General features: G+C 46.4%; 1 protein-coding gene across 1 annotated transcript in view; it reads right to left on the bottom strand.

Annotated features, from left to right (window-relative positions):
* Positions 1-10,770: 10,770 nt before the first annotated feature.
* Positions 10,771-27,423, bottom strand: part of DENND3 (DENN domain containing 3) — a 31,697-nt gene continuing 15,044 nt past the window's right edge. The window contains exons 7-23 of the mRNA XM_058832479.1: positions 27,105-27,323; positions 26,676-26,797; positions 26,063-26,218; positions 24,162-24,258; positions 22,775-22,878; positions 22,293-22,474; positions 21,188-21,709; positions 20,082-20,344; positions 19,444-19,614; positions 18,887-19,016; positions 18,294-18,401; positions 17,343-17,482; positions 16,046-16,206; positions 14,973-15,106; positions 14,675-14,790; positions 14,365-14,502; positions 10,771-12,245 (exon numbers count right to left, since the gene is read on the bottom strand). Of these exons, the coding sequence (XP_058688462.1) occupies positions 12,045-12,245; positions 14,365-14,502; positions 14,675-14,790; positions 14,973-15,106; positions 16,046-16,206; positions 17,343-17,482; positions 18,294-18,401; positions 18,887-19,016; positions 19,444-19,614; positions 20,082-20,344; positions 21,188-21,709; positions 22,293-22,474; positions 22,775-22,878; positions 24,162-24,258; positions 26,063-26,218; positions 26,676-26,797; positions 27,105-27,323 (2,964 nt within the window). The 3' untranslated portion in view covers positions 10,771-12,044. The remainder of the gene's footprint in view (positions 12,246-14,364; positions 14,503-14,674; positions 14,791-14,972; positions 15,107-16,045; positions 16,207-17,342; positions 17,483-18,293; positions 18,402-18,886; positions 19,017-19,443; positions 19,615-20,081; positions 20,345-21,187; positions 21,710-22,292; positions 22,475-22,774; positions 22,879-24,161; positions 24,259-26,062; positions 26,219-26,675; positions 26,798-27,104; positions 27,324-27,423) is intronic.

Here is a 27,423-nt window from a genome sequence, read left to right as displayed (position 1 = left end):
CACGCTGCTTGCTGACACAGAAGACCAGGAGGCCACCGGCCCCCTTACCCACCTGGGCACACGCGGCTCATGTTCTGCCACTGTCAGCCAGCACCCCCAGGGCCCTTCCTGCCGGGCAGCTTTCCAGCCACTCTGCCCCCAGCCTGGGGCACTGCAGGGGCTTCTTGGGATACAAAGGCAGGACCAAGACCTTGCTCTTCTGGAACCTCATCCTGATGGCCTCACACCATCAATCCAACCTGGCCACATCCACTTGCAGAGCATTCCTACCCTCTAGAAAATCAACACTCCCACCCACCTTGGTGGTGTCAGGATTTTAATACTGAGGGTACCCTCAATGCCCTTGGCCACATCAGCAGGACAGACACTGAACAGGACTGGTCACAGGGGACACCACTCGTCACCAGATACCAACTGGATACGGCACCATTCCCCACCACTCTCTGGGCATGGCCATCCTAACAGTTCCTAAAACACAGCAGAGAGCCCCTGCCCAAGCCCTGGGCTGTCGGCTTTTCCAGGACTGTGCTGTGGGATACAGAATCAAAGGCTTGCTTGAAGTCCAGGGAGACTCCATCCACAGCTTTTCCCTCAGCCCCAAGACACGTCACCCTCAGCCCAAAGGACATCAGGTTGCTCACTAGACCTGCCTTTCCTAAACCCACATTGGCTGGGCCTGATCCCTCAGTTGTCCTCTCTGGGCCGTGTGATCCCCCTCACAATGATCTGCTCCAGAACCTCGCCGGGCCCCAAGGTCAGGCTGACAGGCCTGCAGTTCCTCACATCCTCCCTGCCACCCTTCTTGGGCCTGGGTGTCCCATTGGCACCTCCAGTCACCTGGGACCTCCCCGACTGGCCAGGAATGATGACAATAAAGGATGGGAGAGTTGCCTGGCAAGCTCTTCTGTGGGCTCCTTCAAGCACCCCTGGGGGACTCTGGGCAGCCCCATAGACTTGTCAGGGACTCAGCGGCTCTGCAGGTCACCAGTGACATCCACCAGGATTGCAGGGGGTCAGGTCTGCTCCCCGTCCCTGTGTGCCAGCTCAGGGGACTTGTCCTCCAGATAACCCATCTGACTCCTGAAAGCTGAGGCAAACAAGGCATTCTCTACCTCAGCCTTTTCCTCATCCCTTGTGACCATTTTCCCCTCACCCCTGCATTGTTAAAGAAGGGAGATTTTCCTTGGCACCCCTGTGTTCCTAATCTCTGCTAACAAAGACTTTTATTGGCTTTTACAGTAGTGGCCAGATTAAATTCAAACAGAATTTTGCCTTGCTGATGATCCTTCTGCCTGGGTTCAGGACTGGGACACATGTTGGGCTGGGTGGGTAAAACACTTCAGCATGGCACAGGGCTTCTTTGGGGATGTTTAGGGGAGGAACACACAAGGTGGCACAACACAGAGCTGTAGGTCATTGGAAACAGAACAAGCAAAGGCAAAGTCAAAAGGAAAAGGCCTAAAAAAGGCCTTTGTGACCAGGCTTGGCTGCATGGAAACCGCCAGGCCTCAGAGACAGGGCGTGGCCTTGCCCACCAGGCCTTTGTGACCCGCAGTGACGTCACGTGCAGAGGCCATTGTGACACAGGTCAACGTCATGACCATGGGGGCTATAAATACCGACAGTCGCCACTCTCAGGAGTGCAGCTCTCTGAGGAGGCAGCAGCTTCACTGGAGGCAGCAGCTTCTCCGAAGGCAGCAGCTACCCGGTGTGCTTGTGGCCAGTGTCTGGCAAAGCACACAGAAGATGACCGAGAAGCAGCAGGCGAACGCTCGCGGCCAGCCCCGTGAGTGGCAGCCCCTGCTGTACAAGCGGCATGGGTCAGCGGGAAGGCAGGACAGTCACCTGCCACCCATTCAACCTGCACGTGGGGACCCGCTCGACATTCAGACCCTGCCAGTATGGAAACAGCTGGAGCACTCTGAGAGAGAGGTGCTCCTCAAGCTGATGGGAGGGCCCAGCAGCAGCGTCTGCAAGGACGTGTTCAGAGAGCTGGGCCCACATCTGCGGGAGAACAGGCCCATCGAGTCCACCCTGAGAACCACAAAGTGGTTAAGTGGACGTCAGGGAGGGGAGGGAATGCGTCGGCCCACCGGGCAGAGTGCGCGTGACAAGCAGCTGTGCCTAGAGGATGTTGAGGCTTTGCTGCGTCGTGCGGATAAAACGTTGGAGGAGGCGGATGAGCTGTTGTTTAGATGCAGCTTCTCCCCCCTGGACAACAAACAAAGCCCCACGACGCCCAGGTGCATCCTCAAGGATACACCAAGCCCCACTCTGGAGCCAGCTGCAGGCCCCACGGTGCCTCACAGCACTTGCAGCGTGACCAAAGACGCTGCAGGAGAGACACCAAAGTCCTCTGAGCTGGTGTCTCTGGACCAGTTGCTGGCCGAGCTGGGCCCCGTCTCTGATGACTCGCTGTCCTGTGACTCCCTCGTCAAGGAGCTCCTGGAAGACTGGGAGCAAAAAGAGCTCCCTGACAGAGAAGGAGCAGGAGAGAGGGACAGCGAGCCAGAGAGTGCCTTGTTTCTGCCACCGCAAGGCAAAGCAGGATGTGTCCTCAGGGATGAGTCAAGGGTCACCCCGGAACTTGCTGCAGGCTCCCAGGTGCCACACGGCACTTCGGGCGTGACCACAGACTCGGGAGGACAGGCAGAAAACAAGGCAGAGACGGCAGCTCCCGACCTGTTGGAAGAGCTGTGCTCCACCTCTGGCGAGTCACTGCCCTGCGATGCTCTTCTAAACGAGCTCCTGGAAAAGTGGGAGGAAGAAAGAGGAGCGGCAGGAGAGAGTGACAATGAGCCAGAGAGTGCACAGTCTCTTCCAACAGAAGAAGAAAAAGAGCCAGCATATTTGACTGCGGACAGCGATGAGGGCCTCAGCGAGCCTCTCCCCACGGCACTGCCTGAAGAGGCAAACACATCTGCAGTGTGTGCCTCGGCTGCCGTGGATGAGGCCGACGCAGCATGGCTTGAGGCTGGCTGTGCCCAGGCCGCCCCTCCCCAGGAAGAGCCCCGCAGGGCTGGGGAGCCGGCAGGGGCTTGCCCGCTGCCTGCCCAGCCCCTGGCACGCAGCGCTCCTGCTTGCCCCGCCGGCAGCGCAGCCCTCCCGCAGCCCCCGGCCCCACGGCCATGGCGCTCCATCGCCAAGACGGCCCGGCGGGCTCTGCGCCGGCTCTTCTCCTTCAGCTGCCTCAGGGGGCAGCCGGAGGACTGAGCCCAGAGCCAGGACCAGGAGGAGGCCCTGAGATGCCGGCTCCCCCTGAGAATGATCGGCTCCCAGTGGCAGGGCTGGGTGGCATTGGCACCCCACCCCAACTTTACCCCTTCTCCCCTTCTCCCTCTCCCTTTTCCCATCCCTATCCCTCTACCCCACATTTCTTGTTAAATAAAATCCCCATTGTTAACTTTGGTAGATGGTCTCTTTGGCACCTTCATTCACACACAGGCATCTCTCACTGACCACACCTTACCAGGGGCACACACCTGCACACAGCACTCCAGGTGTGGCCTCCCCAGAGCCCAGCTCAGAGGGACAATCACTGCCCTGGTCCTGCTGGCCACGCTGCTGCTGACACAGAAGCCCAGGAGGCCACTGGCCCCCTTACCCACCTGGGCACACGCGGCTCATGTTCTGCCACTGTCGGCCAGCACCCCCAGGGCCCTTCCTGCCGGGCAGCTTTCCAGCCACTCTGCCCCCAGCCTGGGGCATTGCAGGGGCTTCTTGGGATACAAGGGCAGGACCAAGACTTTGCTCTTCTGGAACCTCATCCTGATGGCCTCACACCATCAATCCAACCTGGCCACATCCACTTGCAGAGCATTCCTACCCTCTAGAAAATCAACACTCCCACCCACCTTGGTGGTGTCAGGATTTTAATACTGAGGGTACCCTCAATGCCCTTGGCCACATCAGCAGGACAGACACTGAACAGGACTGGTCACAGGGGACACCACTCGTCACCAGATACCAACTGGATACGGCACCATTCCCCACCACTCTCTGGACATGGCCATGTTGACAGTTCCTAAGCCAGCAAGGAGTGCCCCTGCCCAAGCCCTGGGCTGTCGGCTTTTCCAGGACTGTGCTGTGGGATACAGAATCAAAGGCTTGCTTGAAGTCTAGGGAGACTCCATCCACAGCTTTTCCCTCAGCCCCCAGACACATCACCCACAGCCCTAAGGACATCAGGTTGCTCACTAGACCTGCCTTTCCTAAACCCACATTGGCTGGGCCTGATCCCTCAGTTGTCCTCTCTGGGCCATGTGATCCCCCTCACAATGATCTGCTCCAGAACCTCGCCGGGCCCCGAGGTCAGGCTGACAGGCCTGCAGTTCCTCACATCCTCCCTGCCACCCTTCTTGGGCCTGGGTGTCCCATTGGCACCTCCAGTCACCTGGGACCTCCCCGACTGGCCAGGAATGATGACAATAAAGGATGGGAGAGTTGCCTGGCAAGCTCTTCCGTGGGCTCCCTCAGCACCCCTGGGGGACTCTGGGCAGCCCCATAGACTTGTCAGGGACCCAGTGGCTCTGCAGGTCACCAGTGACTTCCACCATGATTGCAGGGGGTCAGGTCTGCTCCCTGTCCCTGTGTGCCAGCTCAGGGCACTGCTTGTCCTCCAGATAACCCATCTGACTCCTGAAAGCTGAGGCAAACAAGGCATTTTGTACCTCAGCCTTTTCCTCATCCCTTGTTACCATTTCCCCCTCACCCTTGCATCAATTAAAGAAGGAAGATTTTCCTCGGAACTCCTGTGTTCTTGATCTCTTCTAACAAAGACTTTTATTGGCTTTTACAGTAGTGGCCAGATTAAATTCAAACAGAATTTTGCCTTGCTGATGATCCTTCTGCCTGGGCTCAGGGCCGGGACACAGGGTGGGCTGGGTGGGTAAAACACTTCAGTACGGCACAGGGCTTCTTTGGGGATGTTTAGGGGAGGAACACACAAGGTAGCACAACAGAGAGCTGCAGGTCACTGGGAGAAGAATAAGCAAAGGCAAAGAATGGAAAAAGGCCTTAAAAAGTCCTTTGTGACCAGGCTTGGCTGCATGGAAACCGCCAGGCCCCTGGAACAAAGGGCGGCCGTGCCCACCAGGCCTTTGTGACCCGCATTGACATCGTGCCCAGAGGCCATTGTGACATGGGTTTGTGTCGTGACTGTGGGGGCAACAAATCCCTGCAGTGGTCACTCTCAGGAGAGCAGCTCTCTGAGGAGGCAGCAGCTTCTCTGGAGGCAGCAGCTCCCCTGGGTGATTGTGGCCAGTGTTCGTCAGAGCACTCCCACAATGTGGAAAAAAGAGGAGGCAAATGCCCATGACCAGCCCCGTGAGGGGCAGTCACTGCTATCCAAGCAGCAAAAGGTGAGGGCTGGGGATGGAGGGAGAGGCTGCAGTGGGACCTGGGGGAAGCCCTGGGGCACAGACAGCCAGGCCTGGCACCAGGCCACGCTCTGCAAGGGAGCCAATGATGGGATGGCTCAGGCACAGCAATGACCCAGAGGCAACGAGCACAGCTGGGAACCCAGCCCAGCCTGGCTGCTGTGGCCAGCACCTGTCCTGGGGCCAGGCCTGGGCTTGCTGACACGTGGGGGACACCGTGCCCACACAGCCACCTCCATCCCACTCCTACCCCTGCTTCCCACAGGTGACCCACAGCCAGCCACAGGGACCACCGCAGGTCACCTCAACAGTCAAGATGCCACGAGGCAGTGTCACACAGACACAGAGACTGTCTGTGTCCGACTTGCCGCCTCTCCATGGCCCTCCATTGCCACTGGAACCTCCTTGCCAGCTCAGCCCTCAAATGCAAAGAGCAGCCTCTGCGAGGGTCGAGCTGCCCCCTCTGCCAGCAGCAGCAGCCTCTGGGTCTCCTCCCAGAGGCACAGCACGTGTTGTGGGCTCTGTGGCCAGTGGCTACCAAGAGCTCATGACACCTTCACCATGGGGCACTCTGGCTGCTGGTGGGGCCTGGGAAACACCTTCCCTGGCAAGCAGAACCGAAGGGTTCTGGCATGGGTCAGTGGCAAGGCAGGGCCATCGCCTGCCACTCGTGCAACCCACACACGGCGTGCAGATCTGCACTGGGAGCCAGCCGGCTTGGCAGCACCTGGGGCACTCTGAGACAGAGGTGCTCCTCGAGCTTCTGGAAGGGCATGGTAGCAGCACCTGCAGTGATGTGTTCAGAGACCTGGGCCCATGTCTTCGTGAGAACAGGCCCATCGAGTCCACCCAGAGAACCACAAAGTGGTTGAGTGGGCGCCAAGGGGCAGAGGCACTTCATCGTCCAGCCAAGCAAAGTGCGCATCGCAAGCAGCTGTGCCCAGAGGATGACGAGGCTGTGATGCTTCGTCTCTGTAAAATGAGTAAGCAGCTGGAGGAGATGGAAGACAAAGTGTATGATGTGATGTTTAGAGACATCTTCTCCTCCCTAGAAGACAAAGAAAGCCCCGTAAGGTCCACATGCATCTCCAGGGATCCACCAAGCCCCACCCTGAAGCCAGCTGTAGGCCCCTCGGACCTGCACAGTGCATCCAGCATGACGGAAGATGCTGCAGGAGAGACACAAAAGTTCTCCCAGCTTGTGTCTCTTGACCAGTTGTTGGCCGAGCTGGACCCTGTCGCAGACAACTCCATGCCTTCTGATGCTCTCGTCAAGGGCTCCACAGGAAAGGCAGAAAACAATGCAGAGACTGCACATCCTGACCTGCTGGAACAGCTGTGCTCTGTCTCTGGGGACTCGCCATCAAGTACCCTTCTAAACCAGGTACTGGAAATACGGGATGAAGAAGAGCTCCATGACAGAGCAGCGGCAGGAGAGATGCAGAGTGAGCCAGAGAGCGCGCTGTCTCTCCCAACACAAGAAGAAGAAGAGGAAGAGACAGCACCAGCGGCAGACGGTGATCCCTGCAATGAGGGGCACAGTGAGCCTCTCCCCATGGCTCTTCACGAAGAGGCAAAGATGTCTCTGGTTTGCGCCTCGTCTGCTGAAACCATGGAGGAGATTGAAGTGGAATGGCTTGAGGCTGGCTGTGCCCAGGCCACCCCTCCCCAGGAAGAGCCCCGCAGGGCTGGGGAGCCGGCAGGGGCTTGCCCGCTGCCTGCCCAGCCCCTGGCACGCAGCGCTCCTGCTTGCCCCGCCGGCAGCGCAGCCCTCCCGCAGCCCCCGGCCCCACGGCCATGGCGCTCCATCGCCAAGACGGCCCGGCGGGCTCTGCGCCGGCTCTTCTCCTTCAGCTGCCTCAGGGGGCAGCCGGAGGACTGAGCCCAGAGCCAGAACCAGGAGGAGGCCCTGAGATGCCGGCTCCCCCTGAGAATGATCGGCTCCCAGTGGCAGGGCCGGGTGGCATTGGCACCCCACCCCAACTTTACCCCTTCTCCCCTTCTCCCTCTCCCTTTTCCCATCCCTATCCCTCTACCCCACATTTCTTGTTAAATAAAATCCCCATTGTTTCTTTCCCTTCCCTATCCCTCTACCCCACATTTCTTGTTAAATAAAATCCCCATTGTTAACGTTGGTAGATGGTCTCTTTGGCACCTTCATTCACACACAGGCATCTCTCATTTATCACACCTTAACAGGGGCACACATCTGCACACAGCACTTGAGGTGTGGCCTCCCCAGGCACAAAGGGACAATCACCACCCGGGTCCTGCTGGCCACACTGCTGCTGACACAGAAGCCCAGGAGGTCACTGGCCCCCTTACCCAGCTGGGCACACGCGGCTCATGTTCTGCCACTGTCGGCCAGCACCCCCAGGGCCCTTCCTGACGGGCAGCTTTCAGCCACTCTGCCCCCAGCATGGGGCACTGCAGGGGCTTCTTGGGATACAAGGGCAGGACCAAGACCTTGCTCTTCTGGAACCTCACCCTGATGGCCTCACACCATCAATTCAACCTGGCCACATTTGCTCGCAGAACACTCCTACCCCTCCAGCAACTCAACAGTGCTACCCACTTCGGGGTTTTCACACTAGGACATTATCCAATGCAAGGGAATGCAGCCATCAATGCCAGTACCTCTCACATCCTAAGTGAGCACTCTGGCAATTGAGGTAATTCCCATTTTGGTGAGCAAAGCTCATCCACATACTTTTCCTTGTACATGAGTTTAAGGAAGAAGTGAAAACATAAAACAATAAATTCTACCTCAGGCCCAGCCTATGCAGTCGCTTTTTCACTGGTAGAGTGGAAAATGGTGTCCTCCCTGCAGGAGCCAGGACACCCAGAGAGGGTCTGTGTTGCATTTGGGTGGGATAGAGCTGAGCTACTTTCTAGTAACTACTATGAAGTATGTGAGCAAATAATGAGGGCAAGAGCCTCCCAATCTGCTCCCACTCTGCCCAGCAGAGTCTTGGGCTTATCCTCACCTTGAGGGACTGTACCTGGAGAGCCCAAAGTGAGGGGAAGATTAATTGCCAGGAATTATCTTACACCCCTGTACCAAGGGTAGGAGCAGGGGAAGCCTTCTTGATCCCTTCCAGCACTATGGCAGGATGAGACCTGGAGAGGGACAAAAAGCAGAAACCTCTTGGGTGCTGTTGTTCCTTTAGGGTGATCCCCCTTCTCTGCTTAGGGTATGTGACCCATCCCTGGCCCTGGGAGTGGGACTCGGTGATTCTTGTCCAAGAGAAGCAGGTCCCTGCTTAGGCTGGGAGCAGGGTGGTGGGCCCGGGCTGGCTGGAGCATGCTGTGGTGGGGGTGAGGACAGTAGAGCTGGCTCATTCCTGGAGCTGTTGCTCATTACAGAATAACCCAAACTGGCCTTGGAGTGGTTCAGAACAGCCTGGAGAGTAGCTGCTCCAGCACTGCCTCTACATCCCAGTTTGGACCAAGAACAACCAACAAACCAGTATCATCCCTCCCCCATGCCAGTTTGCCCAAGTGGGGCCAGTCCCTGCATTCTCCAGGCTTTGCAGCAGCCGGAGTATCTCCCATCCTGGGGAGTGGCACACTGTCCCCACATCCATTGGCACATGGTCCCCGTGTCCATCACCAGCCAAGACCTCGTGCACTCCCAGCCCCCCAGCCCCCAGCAGTGTCAGCCTGGCTGTGTAACACTCATTGCACTCAAAGCTCACTGGGGACATGGGCTGTGCCTAGGGGATTTCATCATCTTCCAGGTAACATCCCACATCCCCTCTCACTGGGGTCCCATGTGCTGGGCAGCCCTTCACGTCCCAAAAAAGGGCTAGGGGCAGCCATCCAGCAGGGCCAGAGATGAGTTTCAGCAGGGAAGTGAGCCAAATCCTGGGGACAAGAGTGGCTGGTGGTAGCATTCTGTGCATCTGTGCAGCAGCATCCCTGTCCTGACAGCTGGGGTGGCACAGGGTCACCCACTGCTTCCATGACCAGGGGACCTGTGCCAAGACACCAGGGAACGCACCATGGGGAGGGAAGGAAATGCCAGGAGGAATCCTGCAGGTTACAGTGGCAGACAAAATGGATGCAGACAGGTTAGGAATGCACATCAGGGCAGGAGGATGGGTTTAGTTCCATTTGCTTCCAAAAGAACTCAACTGGCACTGAAGGAAAATGGGGTCTGCTCCCATGAAATCCCCCAGCAGTCTGTGAGCACAGGCTGGGAGGCAGAGGAAGGGGCTGTTTCCTCCCTCCCTGCATGGCCCTGTTGATCACAATAGATCACAGCCAGCACATAACAGCCTGAATATTCAAGTGGCTTCCATCTCCACGTCTGGGTTATTTCTGGAAGCAGACACTGCCATCCCCTGGTTTGATCAAAGAATCACAAAACAGCTCAGGTTGGAAGTGACCTACATGGATCATTGAGTCCAGCTCCCTGCTCTACACAGCGCCTCTAAAAACTGGATCACAGGACCAAGAACACTGTGGGCTCCTGGCAAGTCTCTCTGCTCCCCTCGGGTTTTTCAGGTCAGGAAACCAGGAAAAAGAAACAATAGCAAAAAGGAGCTGAACAAACATTAGCCTTGAGGTTTCCAAGAAACAGGCAACATTTCCCTGAGAGAGAAGAGAAGGGGATGGCAGCAGAAGCTGGACATAGAGCCTCAGACAGAGGCTGACCAACCCCAACAGCAGCACAGCCTTAGGGCCAGAGAGGGATGGGGTGTGCTCAGCCCAGTTACTCACAGCCTCTCTTCTGCCAGGGGCAGCTCCTGCTCCCTTTGCTGAGACTCAGAGAGGCAACTACACCTGATAAAATCTCAGCTGGCAGTGGGGCAGAGACAGGCTCTGAGGAGCTCAGAGGGTCCTTCACCTGTGCCTTCCCACCACCAAGAGGCCCACAGGAAGTACCTGAAACTCTAGTGAGAACTGAACAAGACCTCACAGTGCTGTGACTGCAGGTCCATTACCACAGCCAAAATGCTGGAGCAAAGCTGAAATAGTCAGTGAGCACCTAAAAAACAGCTAAGAAGAAAAAAACAGGTTTAAAAGGTATGCCAGGAATGAAAATCAATGAAGACAGCAACAGGTGGGCAGCAGGTTGGTGCAGCTGGTTCATTTCTGCAGCCAGGAAAAGTTCATGAATAGCCCTTGTGTGTCTTTGAATTCAGTGAATTCCTGTCACTTACTAAGAAGTCTGATTGAGCCAGGGGAGGAAAGAAGGGACCTGAATGTCACAGATATGGGGATCAAAAGGGGACGTGATACAGCAGAAGCTTTCAGAAAGGAGAACATGCAGAGAGAAAACCCCATTAGGCAATTATTCTTTACAGCACACAGAGAGGATGGAAATCAGTGCTATCATTATTCTAGAGTATCAAGTTACACAGGAAAAAGAACAAAGTGCAGAGGCCAGAGTATCAATATAGTGTTTAATATTCATAAATAGATACAAAAGCTAAAAACATAAAATTTCTGTTACCATGATATGATAAAAACTTTTATCAGCAGAAATATTATACAGAGTCACAAAATTTCTACTCATAATATTTTCCAGTTGTTTATACCATTCTATTTAACCCTACACTGGTTTATATTTATTAAGAAAAGTAGCAGCCCATTTTGTCCATCTATTTACAGTCCTTTAGACACTGTTTTCCACTCTTCACTGATGTAGATAAAACTATTGTGCACAGATTTATTGTTTTAGCTGCAGATAAATGTAGGAAAACCACTCTGCATCAGGCACCAATCAGGGAATGCTGCTCTGGAGACTCTTCCAGGCTGCAGCCCCTGGTGCTCGCTCCACAGATTGGGAAGGGTTACAGAATTGTGCAAAATTTAAAAATTAAGCAGGGTCTACCCAAAAGAACAACAGTTCTTCTAACTGCAGAAACAGGAACAGAAGGGAAGAGGGGCAGAGGTTGGTCTGCACAGGGACTGAGAGGTGGTTCCAAAAGCAAGTATAATATATACAGAAATTAAATAAATTAATGCTTCAGATAAAAAAGAATCAGTTTCACAAACTGTTCCCAATGCCAAGTGCTGTGCATTGTTTTCTAAGAAAAAATACATTTAAAAACTAAAATATTCATTGGAAATACCTTGCTTCAGCTGGAGGAGCTTTCAGTGCTGTTGGGGAGAGCCTGTCTGTGCCCACATTTTAAACAAAACAGTCCCAGAAATCCCACCAAGGGTAAGGGACACTGTCCACCTACAGCTCTGAGCTCAGAAAGATGATCACAGTGACAACTCTGTAAGTCCCAGTGCACCTGGTTTTTTCCTTTCAGTGTCCTTTTCCACCTATTACAGGCTATAAAGACATCATCAAATCCTTTTTTTAAGCAACCTTGCACTGCTGAGAGAGACCTCCCATGGAATTACTGAGCTGGCTCTGGTGTTCCCAAGGCAGGTAACCCCAGCCCTCCACATCACCTCATGTCCAGTTCGAAGAGAGGGACCTGTCTTCTCCCATTTCTGTTCCTCAGCCAAATGTGCAGGAGCAGGACAAGGTGTGAGGGGAGATTTACTTTGATTTCCATTTTTTATAACACAGGGATGGAAACCAAATAAATACAAGACAATAACACTGGCAGGTGGTTGAATTAGATGCAAAATGCTGAAGTAAACACAGTCCCAGGTCTTTGCCTTTCCCCACAGGAGGCAGACACATTTGGAATAGCGTGACTATCCGGCCTTCCAAATGGCAATCTTCCCTTCTTCCTTCCCAGAGCCGCTGAGGACGTACCTGTCCTCTGCCGAGCACAGCGCCTTCACCGCATCGGCGTGGCCGACCAGCTCCTTCTCCACACTCTTCCTCTCAGCACTGACCACGTAGATCTTCCCTTTGCTCTTGCCCTGCAGCCTCCCACTGCTGCCAACCCACAGCTGGGGGAAAAAAACAAACCCACAGCCATTTTCTCTATTTCACATTTCAGTCCAGGATACAGTCAAGGAGGTTTATGTGGCACACTGGTACAGTGAGGGTTCCCTCATGCTTGGCTGGAAAAGGGAAACATTGAAAATTTCCTCATCGATATAAATAAGGGGCTTGGCCTTTTATACCATTGCTCCTGGCCCCCTCCAGGTCTCATCTCAGCTCCTGTGGCATGAGCTGAGGGCTCCTGGTGGGTGTCTCTGCTCCCCTCTGGTTCCCTCAGTTCAGGAAACCCTCTGTGCCCCATGCTGGAATGTTCAGCTGCTGATCGTGCTGGCACTGGGGCTGCTCTCCCCTACCCCTGTGTAAGGCACAGTGTGCCCTTGCACTGCAAGAGCAGGGAAAATCCAGGGAAGAGAAAAACTGTCAAGAGAAAGGAACTGACTTTGCTGTTGCATGAGCAAAGATCAGAAAATGGATTGGGTTGAAGGGGACTTTAAAGATCTCGTTTCAACCCCCTGCCATGGTCAGGAACAGCTTCCATGAGACAAGGTTGCTCAGAGCTCCATCCAACCTGGCCTTGAACGGGATGGGGCAGCCACAGCTTCTCTGGGTAATCTGTGTCAGGGCCTCACCTCCCTCACAGGGAAGATGGAAAAGCCAAGCCTCCTTAGGTTGGAGAGAAGGCAGCTAAGGGGCCTTTACAAAAGGTTTACAAACTAACAGAAGTGCAGATAAGGTGAATGTAGAACAACTGTTCCACCCTGAAATTAAGGAAGTTAGGGACATGTGGGAACCAGCAATAGTTCAGTTTCACTGAGAAGAAAGTACTTTTCTGTACAGAGCTGGCAGTAAAATTCATGAACCTGCTGCTCTCCAGGGAACTGTGGCACCAGAAAGTTCAAAATGAAATCAGAGCCACAGAGACTTGATCAAATAATAGGCAATAAAAGATATAGGCTGAGGTTCCAGACAGAACACATCCCATTTCAGACAGACACAGTATGCAGGATGGGTTTCTCTCCAGTTTCCTAAAGAAAAGTAATGGCTTGTTTTTAATTAAAGCCTGTGACTGACATCCCTACCAATCTTGTTGTCAGCCTTTGCCAGGCTGCAAATTCACTGTCCATAACTTATTGCTGTGTAGAGGGAACAGGAGTGTGAATGGTGGCACAGGAACCTGTCACCAGTGGTGCCCCACCAAGGGTCAGTACTGGGCTCGGTATTGTTTAACTTATTCATAAATTACTTAAAGAAGAGAAGAGAAAAGAACCAAGTTCTTCAGCAGAACAAAAGAGAGCTTAATGCCTTGGGGGTTTCAAACAATCCTCTCACTCTCTTGAAACAGAGGTTAAATATGTCAATCTCTGCCTTGGGGAAGAATATCCTAAAATGATTTTCCATTTTAGTACAAAATCAAACCAAAGGCTGAATACAGAGAAAACTTCCCTATTCTATTTTAAAAAAATAATTTTTGAGGAAGGAGGAAAAATCTGAGAAAAAGATTCCAGAAGTTGCTTTCCTAGCAACTTTTAGCTATTACATTATATACATTAGCTATTTATTTGCAAAGTAACTCTGAATGGGCCCCTGTGGTAGTAGAAACTACCAGTCATTTGCACAGCTCCTGATAAAAGCAGGAACACAGAGGCCAACAGTGACAGGACACAAGATGCTGGCAGGAATCCATTGGGTCCTTTGGTCTGTCCTGAATTAGGATGTGGTAACTAATCAAGGAAAAGGTCATCTACAAAAACAGGCCAATTAATTGGCATTTGTTGTTTGTCTCGTAACCTTTTTTCAAGGCTGTCTGAGAGAAGCCCTGAGATAAAATATCAAAGGACCTAAACTTTCAGTTCCTACAGTTTCCTGGAAATGTCAATGGCTAATAAATGTCACACACATTTAATTACTGATGAGGGATGGCTTGCCATCCATTTTGGGGTATACCTTCAACACCCATTTGTGTTGGGCAGTCTTTAGCTTCTCTGATTTCAAAGAGGAATTCCAAACCTTGTGTACTTATGCACCCACCCAGTGAGAAAGCAATGACAGCCCATGATAGCAGCAACAAACAAAACCTCAGTAAAGAAATCCACAAGAAGCAAAAGCAGCCCAGATGTCTCTCACCTGATTTTTAACTCTTATCATACAAGTAATCTCAGAGCAATCCTGAAGATGAATCTTTTGAGGTGTATTTGAAAGGTCTTTGGTGCTCCAAATATACAGGTCACTACTCCCGGAGTAAGATGCCCACACTTCATCTCTCTAAAGCACAGAAAGATACATTTAAGCACTGCTGACTATGTATGAAATGTATCAAAAAATGTATTAAAAATGTATCAAGATAACCAGAGCATTTAATGCCACATGGTTATGACATCATTATATCATGTTATGACACATGGTTTAAACTGTATCAACAGAGTAAGTGCAATACCTCGGGAAAGAGCTGGAAGCCAAGAAAAGAGGAACACACATCCTTCAGATGGTGTTCGATCTTCATCTGCGGTTGAAACTCATGAGTTGACACTACAAGAATGCAACTTCTGGTACCTTCAATATTAAAAATACAGCGTTAGTAACAGAAGTGCCCACTTCTTCCATCTCTACAAAACATGGATGAAAAAGCAAAATAAAATGGAACAACCAGCAATTTGTTTGTGGCAGCACAATTGTCCTGTTTCTTTATGTGAAGATGATTTTTGTAATTATTATGATTTCAGGAAGGGACTTACAGCACCACAGTTGGTCATTATGAAGCTTCATAGAGGTGAGATTTTGGCAGGGCAGCTGAAAGGCATGGTTCACTTTGAGAGTGCTGATGTTCCAAGCAATCACCATTCCATCTAAACTGCTGGAATATGCTTCACTGCCGGCACAGATTAAAAAAATAAGTATAGTGTGCTTTCATGTTCAGAAAAGAGTGCACACACAGAAGAGACTTACTTGCAAAATAACCAATTTTACAGTAAGCCAAATAATGTTCATTTTTTAATTATCTTCTAGATTATCCTTTACAAACTCTGTAACAACTAGAAACACTGCAGGCTGAGTGTTCAGTGAATGAGAGCACATTACATCCTCAGCAAAACAAAACTTTCCCTATAATTTTTCTGAACAATCTTGCCTGATGGATTTTCTATTGAGTTAGAACAAAAATATCTCAAACTGTTCTTCTTTGTTACTGCACCTGAGAAAACAAATTATACTATCCCTTTTCTTTTTACATTTAACATTTGTTAATGTTAATGTTAGAATGAGCAAACATTTTTCAGAAGGTTCCAACAACACTTAAACAAATTCTGCCTGAAACCCAGTTACACCTGCTGTACCACTGACAGACCTATTGACCCTGCAGATGCTTTTCCCATGGGAAGACAGCAGGTTAAGACCTTCAGCCAGCACTCTTCCCAGTGCTACCAAAAGATCAAAAGCATATTGCCTGAACAAACAATAATGTATTATTTATTTTATTATCAGGCAGGAAAAATCCAGATGCATGCTGTAAACATGTAGTCAATGACATGCTCAAAGCAAAAGTGAAGTGGTCTTTAAACTGCATCTGTATCAATCCTTCACTGGATGCTGCCAGTTCCTGGCTGTTTTCATCCTCGTCCAAAAGAGCATTCCTTTATCCTCTTTGCTCCAAACTACACAGTGCTCTTTATTTTAAAAGGAAATTCTTAGCTGACATACACAATATGGGAACTACACAAATGAGCTAAATGAAGACTTTATTAGCAGGATAAATCCTCCCATTTAAAATAATAAATTCTTTCAACATCTAGGAAAATCAAATTAGATCTACCTGGGTGTTCCATTCTTCTTGTCCACAATGATGTCTGTAACATCAGAGCGATGATCATTCAGTTGCTTATTACAAGACATACTGTGGGTGTTGATGATATAAATAATAGAGTCCTGAGAACCAATCCACACTTGACTCTGTTCCACCATGACCATGCAAGTCTGGGGAGAAAAAGCTGAGTTAAATGAAGCCTAGAAGAGAAATCAGTCTTTAATGTAGCATGGAAAGGCTGTATTCAGATGCTACAGTTTGCTGGTGATCACTGTAGGAGATCTTAGACGACCTTTTTCTCCAGTGTTCTATCCTTTGCTCTATAAATAATGAGAAGACAGATCTCTTTGCAAAACTTATCCTTCAGTAAATAGGAACAATAATTTATATTAGGGACTGACTAAAGATGTGCTTCCTGGCCCAGACGAAGTAAAAGTTACAGATGAGATCAGGGGAACCACAGAAGTTAGTGTGCTCCTTTCCTCTGGATTGGAAGCCAACCTAATTCAATATATCTACACTTCCTTCTTCAGCTAAAAGTAGTGTTTAAGAAAATACTGTCTCTGGAATGTCCTTCCCCTCCATCACAAATTCTTCATTTATCTCCCTCCAGCCATCACTTGCCAACTTTTTTTGTCTTCTTCTGGGTATCTGACTCTTCTGGAATTCCATCTTTCCTCCACCCAGCTCTTCACCATCAGCTTTACCCCTCCCTTTTTGACTCTCTCCCACACTCATCCAGAGCAAGCTCTCTTTGCCCTTTTCCTGTGTGTTCTCTCTACTGTGTGTTTTTCACCCAGGCTGTATGCCTGGTTCAGATCCCCTTTTCACAGAGTTACTCTTTCAGGTGGTCTTTCACAAAGCACTCCCTTTCACCTGCTGGTGAGACACTTTCTTTTAGAGCTCTATCGCTCTTTCAGTAGCATCTGCCTGGTTTCCTCCCACCTCTTCCCAATCTCCAGTTCTTCAGTATGGGTGAATTTTTATCTATTCCTATGATTCCCCTTCTCGTCTTCTCTTTGGGTTAATTGTCTTTTATTCTTTCTCCTCAACTGCTTCAATTCTGCTTTCCTGCCCCAAGAACCCATCAAGCCCTCCCAAATCCCACCTATCACGTCTCATCAGTTGACTTGTTTTATAAATAACTCACTTAGCCTCCTTTCAAAAAATCTCCACTTTTCCAGGTTAACTGAAGCCCAAACAACTCAACAACTTTAAACAAACCATGTGATTTGGGGTCAGACAGGCTACAGCAACAAAACCACACCCAGATGAAGCAGGAATTGTGATCCTGTGCCAGTCTTACCAGTTTAGAGCGGCCCATTTTGAAGCAGTGTTGCTGGATAGACCAGGTAGAGGCATCAAAGACCACCACCTTCCCCTCACTTAAAGCACACCAGAGTTTTGGATGAGCATTGTCCAGTCTTTCTGAAGGGTCAAGATGCCCTAGAAATAAAGCAGAGAAGATGAGAAAGGTAAAAGAAAACAGTACTTTTGGAGATCTGTGGGAAAGCCATTATTAGGCAGAGCAGGTGGGTAATGAAATGCATCTTCTGGAATTTACATCATCAGTTATTGACTGACACAGTTCTCACAATGCATTTGTGCTTGTTATTATCTATTTGCTGAGTTCACCCAATGATTTAATCTTACACTCCAAAGATACTCAGAGCAGAGATAATTTCTTTCATTGATTACTAAGAGCTCAGCTCACTGAGATTGCAGGAAGGCTTTTAAAACCTATAAACACAACTAAAAAATCCACTCACTCTTGTCTACTCCATCAAAGCCTCTCATACCATGAAGAAAGAAAAGCATCACTGAATCCAACACCCTCCACACTATTCCTTGCACTGTGGTTCAAACTAACTCCCCCACAGGACTCTACTGAAAAATAAAAACCTAACAATGAATATTGATCAATGGGGGAGCATCATCCATCCATCCACCCAGCTCAGTAAGCGAGCCAGAAATCTTAATGAGAAATCAGCCCATTAACACAGAATTGAAGTCTGTGACAAGGCACATGTGCAGAGAAAGGCAAATTAAGACACTGAAAACTATGCCTTGGAGTATCTTAATATGCAACATTACAGTTCTTTTTAAATTATTTTTCTGGTTTAGTATTCAACACACAACCAATCCATGTCAGAATGTGAACACATCAGGCAGACATAATACCAGGTGTTATAAGATAATGTGCTTTATAGGCTAATTAAAGCTGGACTACCCTAAAGAGAGCAATATATCACCTTACCTGGTGTATAAAGCAAGACATCTATTGCCTGTGGAAATGTCTCACCAGCTGAGGGGTTGATCTTGTGCTTTAGTGTCTCTGAAGTTGTTTTGGGGACCATCATAGGCACTAAAATAGATTTTAGAAGGTAATGAAGTGTACATTTAAGCCTGAAATAGAACTACAATTCTTATGAGATAGCAATCCGACACCATTCATTCACATTTCTCACTTTTCTTTCCCTCTAGCTTTAGCTGAAAGCCCACACCATTTGTATGAATGAATGAACTCCACTACCCAAGGAGTCTGAAAAACCAAGACAAAAACACAGCATCCAAGATGGAGACAGAAGCAAAAACCAAAACAAAAAATGAAAAAAAAAGGGTGGGGAGAATAAAAAGAAAAAAAAAAAAAAAGAAAAAAAAAAAAAAAAAGAAAGAACAAACCCTAAACTTTGTACTTACTATTAAATAAATTGCATTTGTGAAAGTACAATCAGGCTAATGTATTTTTCTATTTCTACACATAACCAGTTTGAAAAACAGAATATGCACTGAAAGAGCAGAAAGAGATGATGCAATACCAACAGGCTTTGTAGCATTGCTGTGACTGACCTTCATTTTTCATCCTGTCAAAATAAGACAGTTTAGAGGCTGCATAGATGCTTTTGGAGGACTGCAGGGCACCAACCACAGCATCCATCAGGAGAACATTTGTCAGCGCTTGCTGGATATACTGAGGATCCTAAAGACAGAAGTCTTATTGTAGTTTATCTCTTGCTCATTATTCTTACAAGACACCATGCTCAAAATCATAACACGTGTCATGCTTAGCACAAGCACCAGAGAGTTGCTGCCCTGCAGCACAATTCCTGTCACTTGCTGTCAGATCCCACTCCCACATGCCATGTTCCAAGCAAGGTGTTGGAGCAGGGAGTCAGAAGCCAGTGTTACTGTAATACTACTTCAGATCTGACACAACCAACAGGATGTGCAATCAAAACCATATAAAAAGAGACAGCAGACACAGGATGGATACCCATTTCCAAGCTGAATCTTTCTTCATGGGAGAGAAGCACCATGAAATTCTAAGATTAGTGTGTGAATTATTTAGAACAGAGACAGAAAGCATATTCTTCATATTATTTGGTTACAAATTCCCATATTTATACCTTGTGATCATATGCCATTTTCTTTCCAGCCCACATTTCTTTTACTATCAGGTACCAGAGATCACACTCAGTTTTAAGGTTGGCTTCAAAGACTTCTTTTTTAGACAATGTTTTAATCCTCAGAGTAGGTATTCTCAAAAGAAGGAAAGCTACAGTTGTGCTCTTAACATCCTGGAAAGTTACAGGAAAGAGAAAACAAGGACAATGTACCCAAATAACAGATAAGATTCAGCACCCAGCCCACAGGACAGCTTTTTCTAATTACAGCTGATTCTTTCAGTTGTTCATACACACCATTAAGCAGAGCTGGATTTATGAAAGTAAGTTTAAACATCATCATACAGCCTTGGCTCCACAGTGGATATAAGCTGACCCACTGATACCTCAGTCACATGAGCACATCTAATACTCATGTTATTAAACTTATCTACTCCATATCCTATGTGCTGCACTCTGCACATTTCTCTGAGGTTATAACCTCTTGATTATCAGTCATGAAATTTTTAGTCCAAACTCCCAGACTTCAGCATTGTTTCCTACTCTTCTTACTGAAACTTCATGTTGAGAGCCAGCTCATTCTGGAGAATGGGACACAACCTATATCCACAGGCATGCCAGGACAGAAGGCTGATGCTCACCTCTATATCCCTGAAAGCAGCAATGGGGACATAGCCAGGACGGCCTCCTTCAGTCAACAGGAACAAACGCTTCTGGGTCAGAGCTATTTTCCCTACACCATAGTTGGTTTTAACTGAGCAGGATAACTTGTAGACACATTCATTTTTATCTAGATGCTCAATTACTGCTGGTGGCAGATTCACCTCTTGAGCTTCTGCTTCAGTTTCTTTCCAGTAGTTGTAGAAATCTCGGAATGTTTCAGGATCAATTTGTTTCTGCTGTCCTAAAAAATTTTTAAAACCCCTTTAGTGTGAGAAACTATTACAGAGATTTGTACAGGAAGATGGGTTTAGAAAGACAGTAACTGTCAAATTGTGCCTCTTTGTTGTGCATGTAAGTATAGACATTCTAGGCACATGTCCCCATCCCAAGGTTATCTCAGGCACTATCCTGAGATACCCCCATCAAGGTACAACCACTCCCCACTGAGTAAAACGTGTGACTAAAGTCACTCCAGCTCCACCTAAACATAAAGGAATAGGATAAAAGTGAGTTAAGAATGGGAAGAAGTTAGAGAAGACTCCATATAAATTCTGGGATCAGTCAACAAGCTGAACCTGTCTTCTCCCCCATAGGATCACCTACTGGGTAACAATCATACTCTAGGGCACACCAAATCATTATTTCAAGCTGGCTCTTACTGGGGATTAGAGCTTGTCCATATAATGCTTTGAAATAATATATTGCTTAAAATGTATTTTTGCAGTCAGGTACTACAACCAGCAATTCTCAAACCTCTGATAATTTTATTAATAGAGAGTGTTCTTCTTTAAGCTGTTAATGTGAGTCCTGTAAGGGTGCTGGTAGTGGGTAAAGGACACCCAGGAAGGGTCTCTCTGTTTGGCAGGTGACCCTGGACATTGACCCTAGCCATGACTCCCTCCATGCAGCAGCTGCTCAGTGAAGCATCCCCACAGTGGAACACTGACACACTGCTCAGGCACATGGGGCTCAGCTTTCCCAGAGCACTGATAGATCAACCCACACGAAGGGTTTGAGCATATCTCCCTTTTTTGTGTGACATGCTAAATAATAATCAAAAAACCCCCAACCACCTTATACTCACCTACTGTCAGGGCATCGAATAACCGGTGGATAGTGTCTATATCCCTGACAATCCCAGACTCCTGAATTCTCTTCACAAAGTCATCCAGCTGCATGTGTGTTTTTGGCAATTCGAAATTTTTTACATGGTCATCTATTTTCAGAACTTCCCTTTGTTTTTCCATCACTCGACTTATCAGCCTCTTGAGCTCAGGTTTTCGGTCTGCCTGCAAGCGCTCCGAGCGAGGCAGGGTCTCCACTATTTTTCTTACAAGATCAGTAGGGAAAATTCTTAAGTCTGTTTTTTCTAGGTTCTGAAAGTCAGAAAGTGCATTTAGTAGTTTCCCTTGCATCAAGCTAACAAGGCCCCGGAGGTAGAAGTACCTTGCCAGCAATGCGGAGTTCTCGGGGGGTAAGGTACTGATAGCTTTGCTGAGGTGGTTGAAGAAGTCTGTGTAGTAGGAGTGAACACACTGGAACATCAGGGGAAAGCGAATTTCAGGGATTTTGAACGTGGTGATGGATTTAGAGGGTGTTCTCATAGCTAGAAATAAACCACAAGAGAGTACATTGATCAGGGAAAGGAGTAGAAGTGTAAATATGTTCACAATCAGCAATACTACAAACAACAAACAGAATCCCCATCAACAGCAACAAGTAATTACAAGAAACAATAAGGATTACAGCTGTGCTAGGGACACAAATACATTTCTGTATCTATCACCCCTATTATGAGAATATTCCCTAATCAGATAACATCAATTCTGAAAAAGTTTTTAAAAAGAGGAAAAAAAGCCCTCATGGAGTTTTTTCCAAACAGAGATAAGCTTAAACCTGTGTATAAAGTAAAGGTAGTAGAGAACTGGACTTGAGGTGGGTAAGGACTCAGGAATCAATTCTCCAATATCAATCCCACTGGGACCAATCACTCTTTTGTGGTCCAGCAAAACTTACACCAGACTACAGACTGACTTCACAAGCAGGGGGAAGCACAGGCAGGCCCCAGCTCAAAGTGACTGAACCCATCATTTCTTCCCAGCAGCTGACAGTATTTCTGTGACAATTACTCAGTGACGTCACCCCAAAGGACAACAGAAGTGTCTTTGTCCATCACGGCCTTCCCTTACCAACATCTGTTTCTACTTTTCGAAGTGAGGAGTTCCTGATGGGGCCCTCTGGCAGTTTGATGTCCTGCAGGTTGGGCATGCTGATCACCATGCGCCGACTGGCCTTGCGCTCGGCGCTGATTCGCTTGGAAGCCATTTTCTCTATCGTCAGCCGTCTGGGGGTGGCAAACATCAAATCTAACCTGAGGAAAATAAAAATAACACATTGTGTACTGAGTTCTGAAACTAGTATACACACTAAATTACTGCCTGGTTTGGTTTTTTTTTTCTTTTTTTGTATAATAGTATTAAATCTACAATTTCAACAGCCATCTGTTCATGTAACCCTTTTACAATAATCATAATTAAATGAGTTAACAATTAATCATAATCTTATTTATAGATTTATAGATATGGATTGCACATCAACAGAGTCAAAAGGACTTTTATCACTGATACCAACAGAAGATTCAAAACCAGAATTGGAAATGAGAAAACTCTACCTGTCCTCATCAGACTGGGTACTCAAGTCAAGCCGAGCAAAAGCATCCATCTTTCTGTTCAGACGAGCTTTAAGGAAAGAGTGAAACATGTAGGTCTCTAAAACCTATGAGACACAAAGGAGTTAACAGTGAATCTTTTATAGATTTACATTTTTATTAGCATGTTTTGCTCATTTTTATTACCTTTACACATGCAAAACTGAGACCTTGCAATTTAGCAATCACAAAAATAAAAAGATTGAAAGCTTCAAATGAAAATTAATTATGTTTTCATTCACCTTCTGGACTTCGATGATATTTGCTTAGTGGCAAACAGTAATCTCAAACTGCCCTCCAAGAGGTGAAACCAAACAAAAATGAGAAATACTGAGCAAAACAGAGCTACAAGTTTAATATTATCTTTTCTACTTAAGCCAAGTACTGATAATACTGTCTGTGCTTCGGAATAAGAATTTTCGGGCAGTCTAAATTAACATTATGTCATCATACTGAAAAGATAAGTGAAACATCTTTTCTTCTGGTAACCCCCAAAATTGTTCCTGCTCAGGTAATTATTGTCATCCAGAAATAACTTCTAAAAGGTCAAATTGCTACTGTTAGGATAAAGGACACCACAAAAAATGCCAGGTGTTAATTAAAAAGAGGGAAAGCCACCACTTCTCATCACTGTAACAGTTAAACAAGATGAAATTTGAGATTTGAGGCAATACAACATGTCTATTATATAAATGTTCAAATGCCTCTTACTAATCCACTTGCAATGTACAGTGTAAAACAGTAAAATGTAAAAAATCTCCAAAAGCATTAGGATTCCCAATTTCCTGTATTCCTCCAGTAGGTGGCATATTTTGCTAGCAATTGTATGCCCAGGAGATTCCAAATTTTAATCCTATCTAATGGATTTTTTTTTTTTTGAGCTTTCTTAATACAATTCCAGAAACCAGTAATAACTACTCCATATTGTGTTATTTTCTAAGATCCACTTGAAAGCAAACCTGCCACTTTGCTATTTGGTATTTAAGTGAGCTGCTCAAAGCTCTTCTTAAATATGTACATCTGAGTTTTAAACTAATACTAAATTTCAATTCATAAAATTGCCACCATTTCATTTTTAGCATTAAAAAGTGATGCTAAAAATATTTTAATTCTTTTTATTAATCTGAAATCCTGGTCATAACATTTCCAATCAATTTCTCTCCTTAGGATATATTAAGAGGTTCCTTCTAGACGGTTTGTTTTCAAGAATGTTTACACATATTGGAAGCTTTATCCAACAAACACTGTTTCTCATGTAGGATTCATCACTTTACCTTTAAATTTCCAGATATTTGCATTAATCCTAAAATACAGATTTATTAAGAACAGATAATCACAGCACTGAATTTACCTTTTTGTAGAATGGCTGGTCTCTGATTGACCTTGTTTTCAGAAATTCTTCACTGTTAAACACTCTGTGTTCATAATTTAGATGGTCTTTTACCTCCCTGGATACAAAAATAAATAAATAGATAAATCTTCTTGGAGATTTGTAAGCAAGTTGTACTTTTGCAATAGCAGCAGCCCACTGCTACTACCAGAAATATTCTGCAGCATCATAAGACAAAATAGAAATGTGCTGCAGCATCAGAAGGCAAACTCAGTTTTAATGAACAAGTCTGGTTACTGAACCACAGAAAAAATTAAAATTTTTAGAATAAGGTAAGCTATCTGCTGCCAAATTCACTTACACTCTGTGAGATTTAGTAAACCATGAAGGAGAACCTGTGCAAATCATGACTTAGACTCCAATCCTGGAATTCCATTTACATACACAGTTCCTGAATCACACACAACCCACTGGAGCAAAAAAAGACAAGTGCACCTATCACGGGCAATTTGAAAGATGTGACCTGACCTCACACTGTCCCATCACATTGCATCTGTAACAGGCACACGAAAAACAGGGTTCTTACTACATCTTGTTAACAGTTTATCCAACCATATGGGGTGAAGAAAACGTATGGTCAATAAAAGTATATAGTTCCATGTAATTCTATATAATTTAGCACTGTCTGTTAAAACATGGAACCTCCACACACACAAAATCACTACAATGCTTTGCTGAAGACAGAACAATTGGCAGCACAAGTGCATCAGAGAGTTACTTTCCTTCACTCCTGGATGCTGGTAGAGTTAGAAGACAGAAGAAACAAGGCTGAAAAAAAGAACAAAGAAAAAGTTTGAAGAAAAGGAGAAAGAAAGCAAAAGAATCAACCCCTTTTTGATACATATTCTCTCTTAAAGAGCAAAGCATCTGTTCATTTTTTTGCAGCCAAATGTTTAGTGCATTAAAGACTTCAAGCTGTTATGAGCAAAAATGCATTTCTCCTCATCTTTGTCTGGAATTATTGTTGCCAAACACTGAAATCCACAAAATCCCACTGTGGAAATAAATGCATTTCAGTTTCCATAATAAGCTATCTGTAAAGGCCCACATCCAGCAGCTACTGTCCCTCTTGGAAGGTCCAGACACTTGCAGGAACACTCCTTAAGCAGATCCAGTAACAGACACATGGTATTTAGATGCTAAATTAACTCAGCACTTTCTGACTGAAAGTATCAATGAGCAATTCAATAGCTGATCCAGAGGGAAGCACCACCTCCAGCAAGAGGCCACACCACTGTTAAAATGCCAGTCCCAAACACAGCCAGTATACCACATTTCTTATCACAGAATTTTGGAATACCCTGAGTAGGAAGGGACCTACTGATCATTGAGTCCAGCTCCTGATCAATTGTCCCTTCTTGTGCCAATACTTTGTCCTTGATCTTAAACAGCTCCTCTCCCTCCTTCATTCTCAGGTGTTGCACTCTTCAGGTATCTCATCCATTCTCAGTCCAAACACACCTAGGTGTTCTGAACTCTTGTTCCTGCTTTCAGGTCTTCTATCCTGTCCTGGTTTGAATTCATGTACCTCTAACAAGAGTGACCAAAACTTGACTGATATCCCTGCTGGGCCCTAAGCTTTTCCAAGGACTGCACTTCTCTTCCTGAAATCTTCCTACAAAAGACAAGCTCAAAATCAGAGGAGTTTTATCTAAGATATTCTAGCAATGTATATATACATCAAAACATCAATGACTCATATTCCATCAGGCTACAGGACCTCCTTCTCATATTCCCTAACAAAACCTAAGCTCTAAAAAATATCTATAAAGTAAGACAAAATGAGAATATTTTCACTCATGCTTAAATTGTCTTAGCCAGTACCACATACTCTTACAATAGAAAGTACTACACCCACTTACCTGAAGATATTAACAATTAACTGCAACATGGTTTGCTGCACATCCATGTTCAGTTTCTGCTGCCAAGCCCTTCTGTGGGTTTGGAGCTCACCAAGGTCTGTGCTGGCTCGAAGATGGCAGAGCTCCAGATCAAAGTGCAGCTGCAGACCTTCCACTCTACACACAGAAGAAAAGCAGTAACTTACATCCTAACACAAACAATATTTTTCATACCTTTTTCAAAAAAAAAAATCTAATTTAGGCCCGTGCATCTTACAGCTTGAGAAGTGCAAGATTGATTTACAAGTGCTGACAAGCTAACAAGATTCCAGAGAGCCCCACTCAATTAAATCACAGTGCACTCAGTCTTTGTAAAGTTCAGAGTAATCTGTATCAATAATAAAAAAGAAACAAGCATTCCCATTGTTGCAAAATAATTTCGTGATTATGACTCCTTAAAGCTACTTCTACACTAATTAATTGAAATTTTCAATTTGCTCTTTTTTTTTAAAATACAGTCGGGTTTATATGAATGAAATAATATTATAATAATAATAAATCATACAAAATAAAAAAACTTGGAGCATCAAGCATGATTTATTCACTAAGAAACACATCTTCAAGATCTTGTCACCTTTTTATGAAAGTTTCTGCTGCTTGTGCTGGAACATCTGGAATCTCAAGTTCCTCTTCAACCATCTTTGAATGTGAAATATCTCCATTATCTATATTAATTAGAATTAAATCTTCACCTTCCTTTTAACAAAAGAAAATAGAATGACGATACATATACTTATATTGTAAACATATTTACTTCTCATTTACATATTCCTCAGACAATTAATTTCATTAAGGAGATAAACCAGAAAAGGATTGAAATTTTTTCCACAAGTAGAAAATTATATGGATAACAAAACAATTACATTCAAGAAAAATAAATGTAATTGCCTTAACAGATGTTAATCCCAGTACATAAACACTTAGTAATCTAATATGCTCTAGTATGGAAGGGGACAAATGCACTGCAAGTAAAAATTAAGAGTGGTAATGGTGTAAAACATACCGTGCTCACTTCATCAAAGTGATCAATATGACATCCCATGAGGAAAGATGTTGGAGCCATCACAAAATCCAGCATTTGCCGGGACAGAATAGGCACGAAAGTGTGCTGCCACTGAAGAGGATGAAGGTACAACATAAAGCATTCAGCAACAAGTGTCAGTAGAGCCCAGTCAGAAGCGAAGAAAACGATTCTCTGCTCAGTCAAAATACAGGTCATAATCTGGAAAACAAACACAGAATGTTACATATTTGCAAAGAGGTATCTAGAACACAGTAAAAATGCAAGTATTTCATCTGTTTGTGAGAGTCAACCTCAAAAT

Source organism: Poecile atricapillus, chromosome 2, assembly GCF_030490865.1.
Source record: "Poecile atricapillus isolate bPoeAtr1 chromosome 2, bPoeAtr1.hap1, whole genome shotgun sequence".
NCBI classification, from domain to species: Eukaryota; Metazoa; Chordata; class Aves; order Passeriformes; family Paridae; genus Poecile; species Poecile atricapillus.
Note: the sequence above shows the minus strand (reverse complement) of the source record. Positions and strands in the feature narration are given on the sequence as shown.